Raw genomic sequence first — 18,910 nt, forward strand, 5'->3', positions numbered from 1 at the left:
AAAAAGTATGAATCTGAGCTAACGAATTTAAAATGAAAGAAGAGACAATCAGAAGCAAGTAGTGAAAACAAAATACGACATTTCCTTATAGAAGGAAACTATCTCCTATTCATATGGGGTGAATGACAGGGATGGGTTCCCAAAAACCACAATATATGTCGAAGCTATTTTGATATGATGATCAGGTTAACAGCATGTAAAATTATTAAAATAAATTCCTGCATAACACTAACTGAAAGGCTGGTTTAAAAAAATAAAAAACCCTCTTCATACACATCCCTTACTCCTTTCACACCTTAACCTCCTCATCCCCAAATGGTTTTGTTTCTGAACATAAGACAGAACAAAAACACCAGAAAATAAGCTCAATATTACAAAGAAGCACAATACAGTTCTTCTTTATCAAATCATGAATTTTCAGAAGGAGATCTGTCAATTAATTGGTATACTGTTTGGGACCGAAGGCTGTTAAAAATCCCTCAAATTAATTGATTAACTGATCAAAATTTTTTTAAGCCCCTGAGTTAATTTCTGGCCCCACGTCAAATCTTCTTTCCCATTAGGTATCTTGAGGAGAGCTACTATCAAGTAACGGAAGAACTAATAAATGTGAAGTTAATTTCTTCTCGACAGTTTCCTGTGTATGAGCTAACACTCCAGGAACACCGGTCAAGATTCAAGTAACCAAATTTGCTCTCCTTCCCAAATAGGGATCGCAGACTTCAACCACAATGGTTTAAACCATTCCTGTCCAACTGCGGGGCTGCATGTTCTAACAAGGAGACGGACATGACTGAGTGGTATCACGGCACTGAAGTGGGAAACCCAAACCGCCCAGCTCCCAGAAACACAAAGGCAAAGACACTACCTTCCTCTTGTTGTCTTCAATGACCTACCAATACTCAAAACCCTACAAGTTATGTGGGTCACACCACTGAACGGAAATGAAACTCCAAAGGGATGTATGTGACAAAAATTCTGTGGATAACAGAATTGGATACACTCTGACAAAAGCCATTTCCTTTGTTTTCTCCCCTTTGATCACTTCCAATTAGAAGCAGGCTCTCAACAGAAGGAAGGTCTGACACAGGCTTTGGGGAAAATCGTCTAATCAAATAGAAGTCAGAGATGAAGTTTTTCAAAAAAAAAGGAGGAGGAGGAGATATCTGGCCGTATTTCCACTGGAACAATATATTTACCCTTGTACTAAGTGGTTTTACAATTGGTACAAGACTGAATAGAAAAAGAGGAGACAACACCCTTATTAGCTTCCTTCTTCGAAGTTTTCAGTTGGAACTTACCATCCACACAGATATACATAAGTACCTCCACAGCCAAATATACCCCTACCGTTAGACCCTTTCCTAAATCTAACATTTTAAGTACTTAAGAAAAAGCAGGAGAAACCTTATTTCAGCACTCAAGAGAGGTTCTAAGTAAAAAAAAAAAAAAAAAAAAAAAAAGAGAGAGAGAGAAAGAAAAGGAAATTTACCATAAACTCCAACTCATTCTAGCATGTAACATGACACAAGGTAACACACTACATGCTGCCAGACAGACAGAGCTGGGGACTCAACACCCGGAAGTTACAGACTCAGCCATTACATTTCCCTCTTCAGTAGAATGAGAAGGAATAGGTTAAATAAATAAATCTCTTCAAGTTCCTTCGAGATCAAAATATCCACATCTAACTTCCTTTAAAGAAGAACCTTCCTACACACTATCATGGATGCACTGACCAGCGGCTGAAATCAGAAAATGGGTTAGTACTGTGAAGAGCAGGTTTTCGTGTAGACCCTGCAGTAACTTCCACAGCCCACTCTGCCCTCTGTTGGAGGGAAGCAGGATTAAAGGCTATAATTCCAGGAAGTAAGCCATTACCCTCTTCACCTTCCTCTTTCCCGCCCCCCCCCCACCTCAGGAGAAAAGGCAATAAACTGCAACAGAGGCCATTTGGGAGTAACTTCAAAAGGGGGAAAGTAAATCTATGTTTCAAACAGAATCAGGTAAAATCTACATGAAACACATGAGAAATAATTAACTGCCACCTACAGAATCTGTTGAGTTTTTGAAACTCAAACCCAATGTATAAAGCATCACATTCCTTACATTCAAGATTCTGAGAATGGGGTCAACATTAAATTTATGTTCCAAAGAACTAAAATGGAGGGGATGTTAGGAGCTCAGTTCAGAATCCAAGTTTCATTAACATCTTAAAGACAGCATATGGGGTAATTTCTTCAACAAAAGCAGAAAACAACCAATCTTATGAATCCATTTTTTAAATATAGATTTATTTATTACTTATTTATTTATTTTTGGCTGCGCTGGGTCTTAGCTGTGGCACACAGGATCTTCGTTGAGGCATGTGGGATCTTTTGTTGCGGCGCGCGGGCTTCTCTCTAGCTGTGGCGCATGGGTTCCAGATCGCATGGCCTCTGTAGTTTGTGGCACTGCGGGCTCTAGTTGAGGCTTGCGAGCTCAGCAGTTGTGGCCCGCGCGCTTAGCTGCCCCGCGGCATGTGGGATGTTAGTTCCCCAACCAAGGATTGAACCAGAGTCCCCTGCACTGTAAGGCTGATTCCTTACCACTGGACCACCAGGGAAGTCCCATGAATCCATTCCTTTAAACAGCTTCTCAGCAAATATAAACAAAGTGATGGAACCTGTTACATATTCTAAAAGACAGAGGCTAAGAGAAAAGTGAAACAGAAAACAGAAGACTAGTAAAAGGGGAGGTAGAGGTGTGTGTTTCCTGAGGGACTCACTCTCAAACCAAAACTTATAATAATACAAAATCTTTCTGACGGGACTGGCTCTGCAGTCAGAAGTGGGAAAGGACACAATGTCTCTAAGTATGGAGGCACAGGGGATAAAAGCAGAATGCTTTCACCCTGAAAGGTGACTTGGGTTCTCATCAGATGACTGACATGTTGGTCTGGACCTGAAGATCAAGCATCAACAAAATAAAAGGCCATGAAGATTCTCAAGCCAGATGGGGAACGGAGAGGCTCGTACAAAGAAGGGAGAGGGGAGAAGTGGAGGAAGAGGACCGATGCTCAATAATAAGGATCCTCAGGCGGAGAGGTCAGTTATTACTAGCAGAGGCAAGATGCCCTTGGTTCAAATATTAGGCTTGTGCCAGTTCTCCCCTCCGCAGGTGCCACTCATCATGGACAGCACTCTCCCCAAGCCTGGGTATGGCCTTACTATTCTCCAGGCTTTGTTCAAGAAGCCACTGCATATCTATAACCTGCCCCTCAGTAGTGGCCTCATCAACTACAGCCTTCTCCCCCAGAAAAACCAGACCTCCAGAATTTTACTGGGCACCTGCATACCTGTACCTCTCATTAACCTTGTAGTCAAACTGAAGCAAGGAGAAAAGACTAAATCCAACAGAGTACAATGCTGCATATTCCAAAGCTCTGTCACCATGTAGCTACTGGAAATCCCTCTAAGACCCCGCTGACATGTCCATCTGCAAAGCCACGGAGAGGCCAAGCCAACATTCCAGGTCAGGAGAAAGCACGGCACGAGGGGAAAGGCAGCAAAAACAGCTTCTTTCTTTCTTGTTGACACAAAACCAGTAAGATCACCTCACATTTCATAATCAAGGTGACGGAGAAACACTGACTGTTGTCTGGTAATACCTAGAGAACAGCCAAAGAAGAACCTCAAACACATAAAAGAAAACCAAAAGCATCTGAGAAGCCAAACTAGTCAAGACCTTCACATAGGGCATATTTATTTCTTCTTAGCCTGGCTACAAGCTCAATTATCTAATTCACAAATAAGTTTAGAGGAGGAGGAATCTGCTAGACACACACAAAAAAAGAAAAAGATGAAGGAAAGGATATTTTGAAGCCCTAAAATCCCCCAGAAGTCTGTGCTGTTTATCACTGGTGTAAATTATCCCACATTCTTCAGTATAAAATGGGTGAACAGGAATATTAGATAATCAAATTGAGGCCGTGTGAACAGAAAGTTAAATTAACATTTCGTATTTGAAAACAGAAGACTATACGTGTTTTTAGAATTTTTCGTTAAGAATAGTTGGCACCTTATAGATTCTCCCACGTAAGAGGTAAGCTTCCTCTCTAGAAAATTTATTAGGGAAACGTCTTCCCTCCAAATGTCAGATGAGGCAAACTTTTGAAAAGCTCATTGTGGGTTCAGCATTCAGAAAAACGGGCATGGATCTACTGGGACGAAAATAACCTTCCCTTTCTACAGCAGGGCTCTGCTGCAAAACACAGGCGAAGGAGGTGAAAACAAGGGGTCTGAGAAAGGAAGGGCTCTGCAGCCCCCACACCTGGTGTCCTCAGGTGGGCTCTCCCCATCAGAGGTGTAAGCCCCAATCGTGCAAGTCAGACGGGCTGCTGAGCACACAAAATCACACCATCTCGCTCCTTTACAAACTCTGTCGTTTTAAAGGAGTAATCAATGAAAAGTGAATGCTTTTAGTGTTTTAAGAGCGTTAAGGATTGCATAGGGTATGAGGGGGCGGGTAGTTATACGTGTGTATTTAGTATATACAGTTTTCTATTAAAATCGCAGGCAGATTTTTCTCTCCTGATTATTCAAGCACATTAGCAAACGTGAAAAAAAAATCTGAACTTGGATCAGTCGGTGGAATCGGGAGTGCAGAATGCATCTGCGCTTTGCCAAAGCCGTATTTCATTACTTTTCAGAATTAGCTGGCAATGTCTCCACAATATTTACTGAAGTGAAAACCAAATGTTTTCATCTGGACAAAAATCAAACTGTGGTATGTTACAACCACAACAGAAATCATTTTACTCCAAAAGCTTGCCTTCTCTAATTTGGGCTGTGGTTTCTATAAAATTGGATTCTTCTCCATGAATCATGTACACATACAAGCCCTCGTTCTCATTATCCTCCCTCCCCCGACCAGTTCTTTATCTTAACACGCTAAACATAGCTCAGCTCTATTTTGCAAAGACCCTAAAGGGATTCCTTGCCCGCTGGCATTAGCTGGGGAGTCAAATTCTGTAGCTTGACCTAATAACCTCTGGGCTGTTCCCCTCCCCCCATTCGGCGTGTCTGTAATTGATCTTCAGGATACACAAGCAGAATGAAAGCAATCAGCCCCTACTATCATATTAAATTAAAATACAGAACTTCAAAGTGACCTGGTAGGGCCCGGGTAGGGGGAGAAAGGGATAGTTATTTACTCATTTCCCGAGTTAGAGGAGAGGAGAGAGCTCCATCCTTCGAAACTGGAGAGTCAAGGGAGAAAGTGGGTACAACTGCCTTGGTCCATTCATCCCGCTGTGTATGTACCGGCACTGATCCAGGCACCAGCAACCCTCACAGACCAGACATCTGAACTCACCCTGAACACTCAGGCACCCCACACGTAAAAACCAAGTGCCCTGAAAGACTGGGACAACTGTTAACACACTGAATGATGACCTCTGCCTCCTCCAGGTCGGCCTTTACAATTTACCAGGGAAGAAGAATTTACACCAAGACTTCCCAAACCTCACCCACTTCCACAGGCCCTGAGATTATGTGCCATATCCACCTGCTATTTTCTTTAAAGTGATTCATATTCATGATTTAAATGGATTCTATTATATCAGTAGAAAATTAATATCACATGCCCTAAAAAAAGTCGTTAATATTACAATAAAATTTTTAAACATGCAGCTAATGTCATTTCTGGCACCACCAGGGGCACATTTAGCAGGGCTTGGGAAACAGCCCGCCAGCCAAAGGCCAAACACCAAGGGAGCCCCTAATTCCTTATGGGATAAGGAGGGGCCTGGGCGACGAAGCCCGTCCTGGAACTGCTCTTCCTTATAATACACACGTTACCCAAAAACAGGACGCCAATCATTGAAAAGGACTCTACATGGGATCCAGAAGTCCAGGATGAAGCATCAGCTTGGCAGTCACGTGCCCATTGTCAGGAGCCTCAGTTTACTTGTCTGTACAATGAGATTAATGTCTTCAGACATAACATCTGTGATGACCCCAAAGGCCTACGAGGTAGCACATGCAAAAGCACTGTCAACACCCACACTTCAGTGCATTAGGCTGACACATGGCTTCAGTGACAAGAACAACTCCAAACTATAAAAGCAGGCTGTCACTTTCCACAGGTGAGAGCAAAGGCAATTTCTTTCCTCTCTGCTTTACTAAGTGGGAAAGTTAGCAGACTGGCAACAAGGGGAGGGGGGCAGTGCGGTGCACAGAAATAGGATGGAAACACAAAATGAACTCAACAGTTAGAATTTCTGGAACTTGGGCAGAGTAATGCCTTGTGAGAGCTGGAAACCTTCAGCCCATAAGAGCCTTTTTTCAGGAAGAACAGGGAGGAAGTGATGATATGATGGTCACTTCAGTGTCCCCCTCTTCAGTTACGTGCTCCCAGATATGCCAGTCTGACCGCACGTTTAGGAAATGCCCCACGGCAGGGCATGTGTTCTAAGAGCCCTGACATGAGGGACTTGGCAACGAGAACCACTTTCCCTCTTGACACGTCGGCTCACGTGCCGACCTAGCCGACCACAGCAATGGGAGAAAGTATCATTTAATTAAAAGCTGGAATAATCTGCTTACTGTCTTTCCCATGAGGCTGTCTACACCTGTGACTTGAAACGTACACAAACGCATACACATCCAGTCCAATGCAATGAGGTCTCTGGATCTCCTCCCAGCAACTGAATGTGCAGATCACACCACACAGCACCCTCAACCTAGCAGAAGTGGAAACAAGTCAGAAACTAACTTCATCAAGGCCACACAGAGACTACCCGAACACCCAAGTCTGTGCTCTCTCCACCACGAAAGCGTCCACGTATCCTATCAGACATAAATACGGTAGAAGGGGCACCTTGCCTTTGGGACACGGATCCTGATGACTTTAGTGCTGTCAGCTGCCAGCAAGGTGCTCTGTAAACAAAACAGGACTCTCCTTACTTCCATCTACCTTCTCTAAATGGATTTCAGAAAGGACAAGAAATACTAAGGGACTCTCCAGAAACTAAGGGGGAGGCCACAGGCAAATGTGAGAAGGATACTGACTCCGCGCCAGCAGCCACTGGCAGGGAGAAGGGAGCTGCTCTATCTGCAGGGAGGGCAAAGCCTGGTCGGAGGCCAGCTAGTCTGGAGTGGGGCCAACCCTCTGAGCAAAATGTCTTGGAGTCTTAACGACTGATCGAGGTCACAGAGCAATTAAAGGGGATCCATCCTTCCCCTCCTTGGCGCTTAAGGACACGATGGTTTCGTATTTCTTCATAACTAGCCCGATAAACTCTCCTGGCAAGTAAATTGCTTGCTCAGCACAACTAAGCCAAGTATACAGGCTCTTGGAAAACCAAGCATATGAGGAACATAAGGCCAGTCTGATCTGGAGAAAAGTGAGGGTAGCCACTGAAATCCTCAGGGTGGCAAGAACACCACTTTGTTCCCTCTCTCAAAAATTAAGATGCCACACCTCTCAAAGGATCCATCAAAGAAAAGCTGTGCATCACCGTGAAGAAGGCCTTCCTGCCCAGAGTCCATGTGAAGTACTCCCATTTTGCTCAAGGAAGTCCATTACTAGTGCCATAGTGTTCCTGGCAATTGGAGGATTACTTAATTGCTTTATAGCAGGTTAATCCCCTTTCATTCTGTGACCTCAAAATCACCCCAGGCTTCCTCAATACCCAACACCAGTACTCTTATCAGAACATGTGCTCCTTACCAATAAAGCCAATGAATGCCTTTAGAGAGAGTTCCATGGGTGGTCTGTCTCTTCTGGTACCTGCATTCTCCTCAGCTGGGCTTTTATATCGTTCCTCTTCAGTTGCAAATGGAAGGCTCCTCCAATACCCTCTTCGTCTGCCTACATTCACTGGGAAACCTAAGTTAAGTCCACTGGATGGTCACCACAAGCACCATCTGGCCTGCTTCACACCCATGACTTTAACTCCACAGCAACTGTGTGCTGACTACACACCTATTTTACAAAAGAAGACACTTGGACTGAGTGGTTTAAGTCATCTGCCCAAGAGCCACTAGGATCATTCAGCCTCCAGCTAGAGAGCCCTTCCTCTAGCCGAGATCATCTTACTCAATAAGGGTCTGGACATGTTACGTCTCCTCTCTCAGCTGAAGAACGTCGGTGAACATCCAGCCCAGGGCCCACAGAATCGGACACGTCTAACTCCCCTGCTAACGAGGGGCCCTCCAAACAACAAACCCAACGCCATCCCAGGCCTTGGCACGGGCTCCTGCAGAACTTTCTCCTTCTACAAAGCCAGCTCCATCCCAGAGAGCCCTGGGCAGAGTCCCTTCCTGTTCCACACGCGCACCCTCTACCCCGGCATTGCCTAGTTGGTCTATGGCACCTAACACAGGGACACTGCTTTCATGTTGCTAATCTATTTTCTAGTGTCTGGCATGTAAAAAACGTTCAATAAAGGCTTGCTGAATTAATTAGCAATTGAATGACGGCTGATCGCTGAAGATTCTCTAAGACCTGCGAAACAAAAGGAAAGCAGTCCCAAAACAGAAAGGACTGCTTCGCCATGGCTGACAGCGTGGGTCTTTCCTAAGAGCTCCTCCTCCAAAATAGCTCTCTTTCCTCCAAACTGTGACACTGGACTGTGACACCCACGGTCAGAAGAAGGAACCATGTGTAGATGTGTATTTTCAGGGATGCCCCTTGGGAATCCCCCTTGTTTGCAGAGCCCCATAAAGAGAAAAATATAAATAAGAGAATCATTTAACCTGCCACTGCTCTGCTGTGTTAAGCTTTTTTAACCTGCTAATAATCATAGTCAGGACAAAGAGAAGAAGACAGAACTCATTAAGAATAACGAGACCGGTGACAGAAAATGCAGCGATGGTTAGAATCGATGCACGCCGCCCAGGGCACACACCCCTCCCCCTTCTCGGCAAAAGATGCTAATTATGCCTCTGGCAGGAGCCATGTGGACCCCCTTCAAAGCAGCCATTTAAAGATAAATACACTGCAGGTAAACACTTCGGGCCGGCTGCACTATTCACTCTTCCGTTCCTTTAGAGATTTTAGGTCATGATATTAAATAGGAAAGGAGAGAGCCCTGCCAAACTTAGCTGAAAGGTCTATGCGCGCCTTACGACAGATTTTTTAAATCTCTAAAGCTTCTTATCCCTGAACAACTGGCTGCTGTGTTGACATGTACACACTAATCCCAGAATTATTAATGGTATCATTTTTCCCCACCCCAGGCTTTCACTGAAGATACTTAATGGAGCTGTGGGGAGAAGGCTGGGTCTTGGGCTTGCTGAGTGTCACGATGGGTAACGAACACCAAGGCTTAAAGAACTCTACTTGCCGGCTTTTTCTCAGTCTCAAGATTCATTCTCTTCCATATTCCAAATTAGCGCTGAGACTATTACGGGTAATAACGGAGGACTGGAGAAAAGGATGATCTGTAATCCTTGGCAATAAACATCGTTTCCAGGTCTTTGATTCCTTCACGATTTCTGCAGCCAGGCTTTCTTTCCCACCAATACTGAAGCCTATCAAGACTGTCTCCTTTACCCAGAGACTCCTGTAAAGGGTGATGGAGTGGCCGGGCTCTTGAGGCTGAGCATGAAGTTTAGGGCTCAGACAAGCTCTGTTTGGTGTGGAACCCGAACGAAAAAAGCAGCGGCAGAATTAGAATGCAGGTGTAAAAGAAAAAGTTAATCAAATTCCCAACTACCAACTTTGTCTGTTAAGATGCCAGATGAGGCCAAGACTTAAGTGAGGAAGTGTCACCAGCAGTTGATACCTAAAAGTTAGAAATACATCTACATGTAAATCAAGAATTAGATAAATGATGAGACATCCACAAGATGGAAGGGGTATTTATGTGAGAGTGTGAAATAGGAAAACCAGATTGCAAAAATAAAAATATAATGCAATTCCATTTGGGGTGTGTGACTTGTATTGTATATACACAGAGAAGGCTTAGTAACATTTTCACCAAGGAGATGATAAACAGTGGTTGTCTCTGGGAGATGAGAGGGAGGGGTATTTTGATTTTTTTTTTTTTTTTGGTCTGTTTCTCCATCTTTTCTGCTGATCTTCCCTAGAGGAACATGAAATACATTTATAACTAAAAAAAGTTTCAACATTTGAAACTGAAAGAGAATTATTAAAGTACCACTACAACAGGCTTTGTCTATTTAACCCTTGTACACCTCAGAATAAGAGTTGTTGTTTTTGTTTTGCGGTACGCGGGCCTCTCACTGTTGTGGCCTCTCCCGTTGCGGAGCACAGGCTCCAGACGCGCAGGCTCAGCGGCCATGGCTCACGGGCCCAGCCGCTCCACGGCATGTGGGATCTTCCCGGACCGGGGCACGAACCCGTGTCCCCTGCATCGGCAGGCGGACTCCCAACCACTGCGCCACCAGGGAAGCCCAAAATATGAGTTTTAATTAGCTCAAGCAACTGCATATTAAAGTATGCCACCTAAGGCCACCAAATCCATCACATTTCCAATATCATGAAGTACTTAGCGAATCACCTATCATTTGAGGCTTTTAGAAAAGCCAGATCGGGTAAACACACCTGACCTCACACAGCCCTGGCTTTTAAAATAAAATACCTTAAATCTAAAAAGCACAGGAGGAAGAGGAAGAGAGTGCAATACTCTGTGTCAAAACCTCATTGCACATCAGCTAAAATAAACAACGAAACCTGTTTTTATTGTCTGGCTCATGAATGCAGGAAGAACTTTCCAAGCCTCAGCGCATTTTTCCAAAATTAAACATCTTATGTTTCACTTACTGAAACTTTTGTTCCATCTGACAAGTGACAGAAGTAAACTGTGTCTATGAAAAGACATGATTCTCTTGTGTCTAGGGCCTGGAAATGTCAAAGTTGGGTACTTGGGAATGTTTTCCCTACGTGCCATTTACTCAAGTACTACGCATGCCTCTCCAAGCAGGTCCTCCCTGAATCACCCCAAACCAGAGGAAATATGATGTAAACAAATCATGCATATGCAGGCACATGGCACAAACACACAAATTCCGCTCTAAGAACAAGTCACACCCATTCCATAGGTACAAACTTCCGTAACTAAATTCCATAATCTGCAGAACAGTTTTCTGACATCCTAATAGAACACGATCAGTGAATCTTCCTAAAGAAAAGAGTTAAGGCATGGCTCCAAGGTAAATGTGGCTCCAGTGGGATTAAAAAGACACAATGAAGACTCTTACCAACAGAGCTTTAATTATTTACCTGAACCATCTTGCTTCTGATGACACTTGTTGACCCTTCAAAGATCCCTTTGGCTCAAATTCCTTCTTCTGATCACCTGGTCCCACTCACTCTCCACTGCTCATGACACCACCCCACCGTCTACCAGCCAGTTGGTCACTCTCATCTTTCCTCTTCCTTTCACCCTTCACAGCCAATCCTGCACTTGATTCTTTGCTAGTGGGTTTTTACACCTTCCTTTCCATCTCCAGACTCAACACCTAGGATCACGAGACTCCTTCGGCAAAGAGCTATGTCAAACCCAAGGGAGATGCTGGCAAGAGGCCCTGCTACCCACCCCACCTCCCTTTCGTGAGGAAGAAGTGGTCTGCACTGAAATACAGTTATTCTCCTCCTTTATGTCTTGAGTCTCCCAGGACTATCATATCAGTAGCCTGTAATCTCAAACAAAAACCTCACCCTTCATTTTCCCTTCCCTAACAATTTAGTCCTAAAGCAAACTGGTACAAGGTGTGTGTGTGTGTGTGTGTGTGTGTGTGTGTGTGTGTGTGTGTGTGTGTGTGTGTGTGTGTGTGTGTGTAATGACCACGGCAGCCCCTGTGGTGTGCGAGAGCCAAAGGAGGATGAAGAAGTAGGTGTTCACACACAGGTCAGGCCGTTCACAGGGTCCCAGCCAAGTGAGATCAGAAGGGCTCCGTGGGGAGGGTGGCAGAAGAGATGGGAGGTGGGGCACACTGGAAAGGATGGATCAAATAAACAATTTATGGATAACAGGAGTCAACTTTCTCACTGTTTAATATAGGAAAAAAAAAACAGAAAACCAGAAGGAACCCTTTGGTGCTAAACTAAAATTAGGAGGTACTGGTGCTCGTTCATGGATTTTAATAGACCTAGAGACATAGATGTGCATACTAAATGAGCATGTGTGTACATGTGCACATACATGCCCTTGCACATGCCCCCCCACACACACAATGCATTTCCCTCTGATAGCTATGAGCACACCTCAAGCCCAGACCCTAGTTTCTAAAGAGCAGCTGTTCCTTAAAATGAACAGGGCTCTTAGAAGAAATGGCTGATTTCAGGGCTGAGAGAGGGAGTACACAACAAGAGTCCAGGACATTCCACTGCGTCAGGGAGCTGGGATGGGAGCATGACAGGGACGTGTCAAAGGGCAAGGCAGCCAGCTTGAAGGGGCTACACTGATGGGATCTGGGACAATCAAACATCAAAACAGATGAGTAACAGATTACAACCCTCTGAACAAAACAGGAAATGAGCCCATCCAGATCCCCAAAAAATGAGTAAATCGAGTTTGATGAGAAATGAAATATGGAGTTTCAAAGAGCCTCGTGGGCTTCCCTGGTGGCGCAGTGGTTGAGAGTCCGCCTGCCAATGCAGGGGACACAGGTTCGTGCCCCGGTCTGGGAGGATCCCACATGCCACGGAGCGGCTGGGCCCGTGAGCCATGGCCGCTGAGCCTGCGCGTCCGGAGCCTGTGCTCCACAACAGGAGAGGCCACAGCGGTGAGAGGCCCGCGCGCCGCAAAAAAAACAAAAACAAGGAGCCTCACAATGAAATATGTATAATCACAAAGGCTGCCAAGGGTCCGCTTTCCGTGGAAAAGCCTGACAGACCTGCCGCAATTCAGTGACCAACGTGAGCACCATCAGTCAAAGAACAGACTGAAATGCTATGGCCCAACAGGGCAACGAGAAGCTCGAAGACGCCCTTCTGTGATGCTCCTACCTGAAATGGAGAGGCCCCTCAATCTCCCTCACCATTTTCTGTGTTCTTCCCTCACTTAGTTCCTACAGTAAAGACTTTCCCAAAATAAGGCCATGTAAATCCAAACCCATCCTTCATACAAAATTGTAATTTTGTAATTACAAAATCCTCTCCGTGCACTCCGCTCATTGGTCCTGTTCGTATGGACAGACCAATATTTCCACTGTTATCTACACCTACAAAGCACTACTGTTATTTTTCCTAAAGTAGTATGGCGGGGGGAGGGAGTGGACCCTCCATTAGCGTGGCTTATTCTCAGACCTCAGGAAACACTAGGAAACGGGAACTAACACCCATCCACAACTACACCACCAAAAAAAAAAAAAAAAAATTACAAAACAAAAAGCCAAGTTTGCAAAGCATGTGTGTGACGGTGATGCTGGGGTGGTAGAGGTCCTAAAAGGATGTCAGGGAGAAGTCAATTATAAAAATGTAAGACTACAAACTGTGACACTGTGTGTTGAGATGCCAAGAAAAGTGATTCAGGAGTCAGAGGAAAAGGGAAGGAGAAACAGGAAGGCTCAAGCACCCTCTGGGTGGGATTCCTCACTTTACACTCTCACTCCCTCAAACCAGGCTGGGAATTCAAAGAGGTTGTAGAGCAGAGACCAAAGCCAACATCAGAACTCCTGGGGACAGGCCTTGCCCCTTTTTCCTTCAACCAGGCCGCTCCCTCCAAAATGGCAACACAGTCTTACCTCGAAGGCAGAGAAAAGTAAGAAAATCTTCTGTCTTAGGCTTCCTTTTAGAGAGGTCAGAAATTTGAGTAGCTGGAGGGGGTAGCAATGGCTCCACTATCTTTACTGGAGTTGTGCTGGGACTATTCGGCTGGGATTGAGCAAACTTCCTTTGTGCTTGCAGCCTGGGCCTGTAAAAGCAAAAGAAAATTAACAACAAGCAGAGATCGGAGGATATAGATCTACCTGCAGCAATAAAATCATGACACAAAAGGGAAGAGAGACCTTATTTCAAGCAAACTCTTTGTTTCTAATTAAGGTTCTCTATATCTCTCTCACTCTTGTAAACCACAAGCCTGCTTTAAAGGGCAATAAATTTGCTTTAAAGGGCTACATTTTCTACACTGATATAAAATATGCACCATGAGCATGTGTGTACGTTTGCACACAAGCGCGTGCCTGTGCACAAACCAGTGTGTGCCTGGGTATTTCCAAAGCGGCATGCGGTATTAGATGACACGGGATTAATGACTTTTGTGCTTTTTCACAAATCATCTGCCACATTTATTTAGCATTCTGTGCTTTAACACGATACTATCACAAACACATGCACAACTGCCTTCATATTGTGTAAGGACACCCCGACCACCTTAGCCTGTCACTGACCTGGTCTCACACCCCCAGAGGAAGTAGTCTCCCCAAATCTAAGCTCTTCTAACTCCAATTCAGCCAAATAAATCCACCTGGAATTAAAGCTTGTAATGCAGGGGGTGGGGGGAGGGGGGGAAGATCACTTCTCTAGTCTATTCAAAACCCCTCCTTCATGGCCAAATTATGGGTTACCTTCTGCCCACACAAAAAGTCCAAAGTCCTTAGTTAGGGATTTGAAAAACTGGCCTTAACCTACCTTTCTCAGGCCTCTCCCCTATTACCATCCTACGTAGATACCAATCCCCTAATTTATCCTTTGGTGTCTACAAATCACAACTTCAATCTCCTTAACCAGACATTGTTCATTCACACAATTTTACATGTCAGACACTCTATTAATTTGAATCCTAATGACTCTTGGAAAGGTTTCTTTACTCTTTTCCTAACGCTGTAGCCAGTAACCGTTTTCCTTTATCCACCTAAGTGTTTTTACCCCCTGTATAACTGGCTTGACCTTTACCATAAATTGCCTCCTATTAGCTCTTCCTTGAATTTTCAAGATCTCAACAGCCTAATGGAAAATAAACACCTTTGAGGGTGTGAACCTGTACCTGTCCTGCTTTAAACCACCTCTCTGGCCCTGCTCACAAAGATGCTCAAGAAACAGTATTTGAGAGCAGGGAAAAAACAAGAATCGAAAAGCAGCCCTACGGCACAGGGCTTTAAACGGATCTGCTCAGAACCTCAAACTGGAGTCAATCACTACATGGGTGGGGCTGATAAAGCCACCCCAGTTCAAGGCTGCTTTGAGTATTACATATATTTATAATTCTACAGCACAAACAAGTCTTCCCTTAACTATCGCTGAGATCATGTAAAACAGTTAGCATAGTATCTTTAACTGCGGGTGCTCAAAATACCCTAACATTTTAAGTTAACATTCTAGTATTTAACAAAATAACACACACACACACACACACACACACACACACACACACACACACACACACACACACTGTTTTTCCACTTTGTAAAAATTAGCTCCCTTAAGTTTTAACCTCCCATGTCCTGCCCAGACTCAACTCTTGCCTCCCTTACAACAACCCACCAGAAACACTCCTGAATAGGTCATATTCTCAATATGAACTGACATTTGATCAACAGGGAGACAGCATGACTGCTGCATACTAACTGGGCAACAACCCTCAGTCCCTAAAATCTTACAAACGTCACAATTAATCAAAAGCACTTCAGAACCCAGGAATAACCAGAGGAAAACAGCCACATAACACGGTTTAACAGAAATTCCAAACGTCATAAATGGTAAGGGAATAAATCAATGCTCCCATTCCTGTGTTGTGAGGAACAAAGACCTCTTTTTTGGCAACCAACTGACTGTCCAGAAGATGAGAGAGCAGAAGTGTGTGCTGGGAGAGCCTCCAAGCCCAGAGGACTGAACTTCAAGGAGGATCAGATGGGGGTGGGGTGTGTGTGTGTGTGTGACCGACTGAGAGATGGAAGGAGCAGTGCTTCTCAAACCTTCGCATCCGTTTTGCATTTGGTTCCCCCTCACGGTCCCCTTTAGATTTTCTGTCTTTTACAAATGGATATTTTTATAAGATAATTATTGTAGGGGGAAAATGAAAGACATAAACTACAAGCTCAAATTTATTATTAGACTCACAGACATAAAATCACCCTGTTCAACTGCTTTAACATGCTCACTGCTCACTCTCCATTTCTCTATTCAGCTCACTGGCACCAGGCAGCAAACAGCCCGTGCCTTGAGCAGGATCGCTTCAGAGAAAGGACAGGATACAGAAAAGTAGACAGCGGTGCCATGCCCTGCCACCCTCAGGGTGGACTGAGCCCAAGAGAACTACCCTCCTCTTCCAACAAGCTCCTTCTCTCCTCCAACTTGCCCTTCCTGTTAAAAGAAAACCCCTGTAATGTTTTCCTACTGAAAAGGGGTTTCAATTGGCAATTTTCTGATTTGTACATCTTCATTTAAATGGACACAACTCACACTCTGGGCATTAAGGGGGCTTTATGGAATCACTGCCTGTACGTGAACAGGATGTTCCGTGTTTACTGCTTTCTCAAAAGTCGGCAATGACAAATGCCACACATAATGAGAAGACGGCACAGCCTGAATGAAAAACAAACACACAAACACAGATGACAGAGCAGGACACGGAAAAACATTCTACAATTTCATAACCTCAAAGATAAATGCTCCGACCGTTGCTCAAATAAAAGGCGCTTTTTCCCTGATGACTTTCTCAGGGAGGCTATGAAAAATAAGGGCGTAACAGATTAAAAAGCGGCAGTAAAATAAATTACCCCTCAGAGGACTAAGCCAAGCTCCCAAGTGATGAAGTATCTGTGAGACCAGATGAAAGCAGGACCTAAAGAACACGACAAACCAGTATCTTGTTTTAAAGAGGCCAGAAGAATCCGTACTTTGTGGAAAGTGCAGGTCTGCCGTTTGGCTTTGTGTGTGCGGGTCCCGGGGGATTACAAAGGTGTGACTTTGCTTTGCTGTCCCCATGCAACAAAAGAGCTTGAATGACACAACTCAGAGGCCAAATCCATGGAGGAAGCACTCTTAGCCATTCGGGGTATGTTTGCGGGATAGGTGATTCATTCTAGAGTGTCCGATACGAGGAAATGAGTGTATGTTATTTAAAATCAGTACAGAAAGGGGGCGGGGAGGTCCAGATGTGCTGAAGACCTAGGTTATCTGCACCTGGAGGTGCTGGGGAAAGAAGGAGGCTGGTGTGCAGGAGAGGACAGGCATGATCAGACACCCACCAAGGGCAGTGGAGCTCCAGGAGGGCCTGCACTCAGCTGCTGGGCGCCAGCCGTGATCAGGCCAGCAAGATGGGAGCCACCCATCCCTCCACCAGGAACACCCTCCAGTCCATTACCAGGGCGAAGATGCTTTAAATGGAAATTTAGGTTGAACTAAGGGAGTTCAGAGCCACCCAGGGGTGGGGCTGGAGAGAGTGTGGAGCTCCTGGGCATCAAAGGAAGAAACAAGCAGAATGTAGGGCCTCCAAAGGCTTTTTTGCCTGAAGTTTAGCCAGGAGGGCCTTTGCTTCGCGTTGGTAATGCACAGCAAGCCAGAATGCAGAAAATACAGAGGGCGTCTGTCCCACACAAACCACAGGAGTGTCAAGTGGCACAAGACTCACTTCTGTGTTGATCTTTTATTAACTGATCCAGGAAGGAATTTCCCTTACAGAAGACTCCTCCGTGCCAGGAAGGTCAATGAAACCAACTAAAACCAAACTCTCCAGCAAGCCGAAGAGACTTAAACCAACTGAGGAAGAAACGTGCAAATACAAGTATATATGAATACATACATTGAGGGTAACCTTTTATTTACAGTGTGTTAAAATCTAGGGTTGAGGGGCAGTGAGGCTTAGGGAATACAAGTGGCTTCAGATCAAATCATCGCTGTTCCTCACCTTCCGTGGTGTAAATGTGTGTATGTGAACTGAAAGAGTAAAATATTCAGAGAGCAAGTTCAGAGAATGCAGAGCCTGCTATCTGAAGCCCTTGTCGTGGGTAAGGCCATCTGGGGTGTCCCTTCTCTAGAAGGGACAGCAGCCCCATGGCAACCCAGTCACAACAAAGCTCAGCCCTGCTGGTGTGAATCCCATTTAAGCAAAAGTGCCTCTTTTTTGGGGCGTTGGCGGGGAGGGAGATGTGTTGATACGAACATTGCTTTATTGATCTGATCCCCCCAGAGTGTCATTCTATGTAGAAATAAATGCTCTTAAGATAGAGGCAAAGGTTCTCAGGGGACCCTGCTTACTCCAGACTGCTCCCTCTAGCTGGAATGCTTCTCCCTTTTATCTCACCATGGCTGGCTTCTTCCTATAATCCAGCGAGGGGAACATTCCAGCCTGCTGCTTTTTACAGAATCACGTTTTCCATGTCTCTGTTCAAAAGTCACCTCCTCAGAGAGACTGAGCCATCCTCAAATAGCACATCCCCCAGGACCTCCCGCTCAACTCCATTTCCATTCCTCTGCCCTTCGATGGCCTACAGAGTGGGCTCTCCTGCCAGGGCCTCCTTATGTCCTATGTCTGCATGTACGGGCTGCCGTGTGTCGAGGGCGAGCCCTCCGTAGGTGTTGAGAGAGAAGGGCAGGAACATTGCGCTGCTGTCCCATTTATGAACAACACCACTTCCTCACTCATTCCTTAGGAATCACACGTTTTTTGAGCAGAGGGGCAGAGGGCATGGCAATCCGGAGGTGGCAGGGAGATGGCTGGACAGATCTGAAACGGACCCAAGAGCTACAGGAGAGGCCTGTGGTTCTGCCACCAGTAAAGTTATTGGCCATCCCAGGATACGGCTCCGCGAAGGTCGAGTGGAATCCAGTTTCACTAAGAATCAGTTTCGGAAGCACCTGCCTGTTCGGTCACAATTTCCTCCGCCACCACCGGCACCGCGTATTGAGAATTTACTGAGCCTCTTGCCCATCAGGAGCATCATCGAACAAAACCCAGTTAAGGTCGCGTGCTGGCTGTCAACCACGCTGCGTCACAAGGTACCCCCCACCCCAAGGC

At 45.2% G+C, this 18,910-nt stretch overlaps 1 protein-coding gene across 3 annotated transcripts in view; it reads right to left on the reverse strand.

Annotated features, from left to right (window-relative positions):
* The window catches only part of JARID2 (jumonji and AT-rich interaction domain containing 2), a gene marked incomplete at its 3' end in the record, with an annotated part of 243,631 nt that overhangs the window by 49,467 nt on the left and 175,254 nt on the right, over positions 1–18,910 (reverse strand). For all 3 annotated transcript variants that reach the window (XM_082848319.1, XM_082848320.1, XM_082848318.1), the window contains one exon: positions 13,698–13,867. In XM_082848319.1, the coding sequence (XP_082704445.1) occupies positions 13,698–13,867 (170 nt within the window). The remainder of the gene's footprint in view (positions 1–13,697; positions 13,868–18,910) is intronic.

Source organism: Leucopleurus acutus (assembly GCF_964270905.1).
Source record: "Leucopleurus acutus genome assembly, chromosome: 10".
In the NCBI taxonomy this organism is placed as follows: domain Eukaryota; kingdom Metazoa; phylum Chordata; class Mammalia; order Artiodactyla; family Delphinidae; genus Leucopleurus; species Leucopleurus acutus.